The sequence below is a fragment of the Lepeophtheirus salmonis genome, chromosome 13, assembly GCF_016086655.4.
Source record: "Lepeophtheirus salmonis chromosome 13, UVic_Lsal_1.4, whole genome shotgun sequence".
Taxonomy (NCBI): Eukaryota; Metazoa; Arthropoda; class Copepoda; order Siphonostomatoida; family Caligidae; genus Lepeophtheirus; species Lepeophtheirus salmonis.
Genome location: NC_052143.2, coordinates 2,919,763 through 2,924,641, shown reverse-complemented (window position 1 = coordinate 2,924,641; position 4,879 = coordinate 2,919,763). Strand labels below are relative to the sequence as shown.

Here is a 4,879-nt window from a genome sequence, read left to right as displayed (position 1 = left end):
ATAACTTATAAGTGTATATATTTATACCTATATATACGCTTATACGTGTACACACACTACAGATGTGGTAAACCGTCTTAAGTATTTAGGAAAGGAACACTGCATGATTTCATATTTATGTGTATAATTCCATAATGAATAGCCCTATAGGTCTATTGAAGACCTAAGGTGTGTATATAAAATGGGGCTATGTTGAATCTTTAAAGCTTTTTAAGCAAACTTGTTCATAGTTAGTTCACTATGAACTGATGACAGGATCTGTGTTTCAGAATTGATTAACCTACATTTTCTTATTATTTGGAACTGCAGGTCTCACTGTACCTATAAAGTATTTATATAACAAAATAACTATTACGCGCACATATACAATGTTAAGTTGCCCATTGGGGTGAAGTGCAATATACGATATTTTAAATCACTGTACTCCTGATATACGTCCAATATTTATAGTTCTGAAATTTTTGAACTTTATTGATATAAAAATAGAAAATACCAAACAAGAAAATATATACCTAAACTAATAAGTAAAAATGACCCTAGAGATTAAATACAGCCAGCATAAATAGGATTTTTATTAAATTTACCTATAAATTTTTATAAACGTCTACTTATACGAGTAAATATATGTAATGTTATTTAAAAGAAAATAAATCATATATCAATAAAATTAAAGAATGATTATATTTGTCTATTATAACAGTTATAGATAAAATTTGACTCAATTTGTGAATTTAATCCCCACTTACATGACATTACTTCTGTTGTCTAAATAAATGATGTACAAAATTGTATAATTGCAATTTTATAGACAACTTAAAACTTATTTGCTATCCACGTTACAGTAATGATTGAGTAAATTTAAATTCCTTTATTGAATGGGTCCATCGCACTTACTGCCTAAACATAAGGCCCAGTTGTTTAATAGAGTAGAATATCCACAGTCAAAGTCATTACTACATTTTCCAAACCTTTGAAAAATTTTACTAGGAATGCACACTTTTGCCTTTCCATTCTTGAACTCGCGATTTACACAACTGAAATAAACACATAATGAAGCTTAGTCTTTACCTATTATATTATGTACTGGTTATATTGTCTTTACTTAAAATTTGGTGGACATATGTTTTTGATGGGCTGTTTCATCGTATAATCTGTGACACAATAGTTTAAGTATGCGTTCTGACATTTAAAGGATCCTCTGAAAGTATAAATAAATGTAAAAATATTAATTTTGAGATATAATTTGATGTGATATAAGATATTGTGAGAAATTACGTATTGTTTCCGTATGAAATTAAATCCAAATTAAAATGCAGACTTTTCTATTTGAAAAAAAATCTATTGGATTCTAATTAAAATAGTACTTGGTATTTTAGTCTTGGGCAAGTCCAGTTCAATAATGCATATCAGTCCTAAAAGCCTATTAAGTTAGGTCCTTGATGACGTCACATAACTGTATTTTATCTGTGTCTAATCAGTTCTAGGACTGACAATCCCAAGACTGATATGACTAGTCCTAAGAATAAACTGAATGAACAAGGTTTAATACTTGAAGCTTTATAATACTTAAAATTTAAAAAAAAGTATAGTTTTAAGTTAATATTAGTGGTAAAAAAACGATCAATTATTTGAAAAAAATTTAAGTAACATATTATTTTAGTAGTTTCGACATTTGAATAACCCCTGGAAGATGTATTTTGCCTAGATAATATTTTTCTTATTAGACAAGGAAATTTATAATTTCAATATCTTGATTCCTATCCCCTTCATAGAAAAATATATCCTAAAGGTTTTGTGATTTCTATATAATTAAACTTGCGTTAATTATAGACTTCAACATTGTCTGTATTACAACACGGAATTCCAAACATTATCTAATATCTAGAATTCCATAGGATTTATTCAGGGAAAGAACACGGAAATGATTATTTATGGTTATGTAATGTTTTTTTCATTTCATTTTTGAGTGATCTTATTTTGACGAGGTAACAAAATAGATTTCTCATAATTATAAAGTAAATGTTGTAAACTGAAAATTTAATAGCTCATAACTTATCTATTTTTAATGATAATTTATTAGTTTTAAAGAAAGTTGGACTCCTAAAAATTATAATTTTAATAAACTAGTATTCTAAACAACTTTTATTTTATGTTTACTGTGTGTATCAGTCTCTGTTTGTGAAATAAATACCCTGGTTAAGCGGTTTTAATAGTGGACATCCATCTATTATATTATAGTAGATTATCATAATAATATGTAACTTAACACGATACATATACTGTCAATCCACAAAAAGGAATATCTGCTAAAGCCCCAATTTTTTATTATGACTTGTATACAATAGATATATTTTTCTAAATATGTTAGGGGCCCTCACCTGAAAACTCTGTCTATTGTATGCAAGTATCTTAAGAGTAAGAAAAATGGGGTAAATATTCCCATATTTTAGCTAAGAGTTACGAGTATGTTGTTACGTAATTTTACTTTTGGCCGATGGACAGTCATGCTTAGAACATACACCATAGGATGGTCAAGTAGATTCTGATTCTTAAAATATCTGGTTAAATGTAAATGTACAATCATAAATGAGATTAACTATCACATTTAACTGGTGAACAAAAAAATATATCTTTCTTGATAAGCGTTTCTTGGAGTATAAGAAGACCTACTGAGAATAAACACTTTATATATCAGGGGCATTCGTAGGCTGTGCCCACCCCAAATCAAGTCATTTTAGTCTTTATCATGAAAAAAATATGGACTTGTAAAATAAAATTTTAATGTGAAAACAGGCGCAAAAAAAGGCCGAGTGAAGGTCTTCAACTTTTGATTTAAAAAAAAATTAAAAAATATATTATCATTTATTATACAGCTACTTTTAATTGAAGCTATTCCCATCAGGATTTAATATGAGACAAGTTCTTTTATTAATTTGTCAATTTGAAACAATCAATTATAGCTTTAAATATATTGTAATTTAAAGAATATTAACATAATTATATTTGTCCCTTTGAAATGTTTTTCAAAAAGAAATTGTAACTATTTCATGATATCTCACTGGAATTACCAGTGTTTAAAATCCAAGTATATTTAAATGATGCCAAAATTTATACTTGGCCTAAAAAAAAAGTTGGAATGATTTGCGATGAAATATCCCTGCTGAAAATATGTACGCCAAAAAAAGCGTACCTAAATGATTGAACATGCATATATTTATACATACACTTTAAGACAATTAAATATTGTCAGGAGCTTAATCAAAAATATAAGTAATTTGAGTAAGTCATTTTTTACTTGGTCTTGTAACAACGATTAACAGCGAGTCCTGGGCCCTTTAAGTTATCCTGAAATTAAAGCATGAAAGTTTATAATTTAAATTATAACCAGTAGGGGAGTAGCAGAATGCCCATCTCTTCACCCTGTAACAAAGGGCTCCCAAATAGTAGAACTACACCAGATTTTCATACAGATAAGTGAATAAAAAATAATGAAAATATATTATGTTATATACAAAAACATCGACATTTCTTATAAAAAATATATTCTTAGAGGGGCACCCCAAGAGATGGTGAAATATAATCTGAAGGTGGGCTTAATCGAAATAAGATCTGAAATTTATGTTCTTAATAAAAAAACGAGAGCTGAAATTCCCTGCAAAAATGAGTGTTTTGTAAAAATAATTATTTGTAGGTTTGTATTATAGGAGTGTTAAAATGTACACATGGTTTCCACCGTGGAAGACGTGCCACTTCCCCACTTATCATGACAAAATAGATCATAAAACAATTGATGAAGTATCTGTATACTTACGTCTTTCACTTGATCTTGTATGCAAATTTCATGATCAGGAACTGTTTGTCCATTGCGATTCTTACCGCAAAACACATTTCTTTGTCTAGGTGGAATACATTTAGATGAAGAAAATAGGGAAAAAGAACATGAGTATGTCTTTAGACAGTCTTTTTCGCCCCTACATGTAGCCTTAACAAGAGGCATGCATTGAAAGTAACTTGACAAGAACAACGTGCAGAAAAAAAATATTTTCATTTTGATAACAATTTCTCAAGTAATGACTTTTATGTACTTGATCCTTTAACGTTGGATAAACTAAGACGATGTAGATTTATAGAATTCAAGGTCTCTTCATGTATGTATGCTTTTATACGCACTATGAATCATACATTAACTGCACTCATAAGTTAGTTTCATTTAATATTCAAGAATTAAACGTTAGTAAATGTATGTACATATATTTAAAATTTCATTTTTCATGAAATTAATGTAAAATCATAAATTGTCTGCTTATAGTCAAGCAAAGGAAAAAACTGTATGATGAATACAAAGCATTCCCTTACTACAACTACACTCTACATGCACTCTACTTACTACAAATACACTCGTATAACTAAGAAACATCTTATATGGATTGTCTTATATACTTGGATTTTTACATTCTTGGGTAACAGGCATTCAATACAATCCTGGGAAATTTTGGGATTAGATATTAAATGATTATCAAATTTAACCCGTGGCTGAGATTTAACTACAGACACTTGTTGCTAACCCTCATCTAAAGTCAAGTTCATTATTTTAAATGAGTAATAATGAACTTCACTTTTCTCTTCTTTCTTAATATGACGTGCAAGTTCGATTGCATTGTTATTTCGTAGATCAAGTGTTTTAATCATTTGTTTATATCCATGGTAATGGAAAAAGTGATTACATGTCAGTCGGATTCGACGATTTCCAACTAGTAGGCTTTAAACATTGACATTAAAATTACTAAAAAAGAATCAACTAAAACAAAATTACGTATGACTTGCTGTTACAGTATCAGAGGCATGCACGTGATTCACATTTTCATCCTTCTGGCTTGTG

The 4,879-nt window shown here is 28.9% G+C and overlaps 1 protein-coding gene across 1 annotated transcript; it reads right to left on the bottom strand.

The window, feature by feature from the left end:
• Positions 1-662: 662 nt before the first annotated feature.
• Positions 663-4,231, bottom strand: LOC121128318 (uncharacterized). The gene is made up of 4 exons (XM_040723903.1): positions 3,812-4,231; positions 3,296-3,345; positions 1,103-1,198; positions 663-1,034 (listed from the first exon to the last, which is right to left on the bottom strand). The coding sequence occupies exons 1-4, from the start codon at positions 4,046-4,048 to the stop codon at positions 869-871; spliced, it is 549 nt and encodes a 182-aa protein (XP_040579837.1). The 5' UTR covers positions 4,049-4,231; the 3' UTR covers positions 663-868.
• Between the last annotated feature and the right edge of the window lie 648 nt (positions 4,232-4,879).

Coding starts and splice junctions, on each gene's coding strand:
- LOC121128318 (XM_040723903.1), bottom strand. CDS start 4,048: ATGAAAATATTTTTTTTCTGCACGTTGTTCTTGTCAAGTTACTTTCAA. Junction 3,346..3,811: donor TACAAGATCAAGTGAAAGAC/GTAAGTATACAG, acceptor CTTTAATTTCAG/GATAACTTAAAGGGCCCAGG. Junction 1,035..1,102: donor ATATGTCCACCAAATTTTAA/GTAAAGACAATA, acceptor TGTTTATTTCAG/TTGTGTAAATCGCGAGTTCA.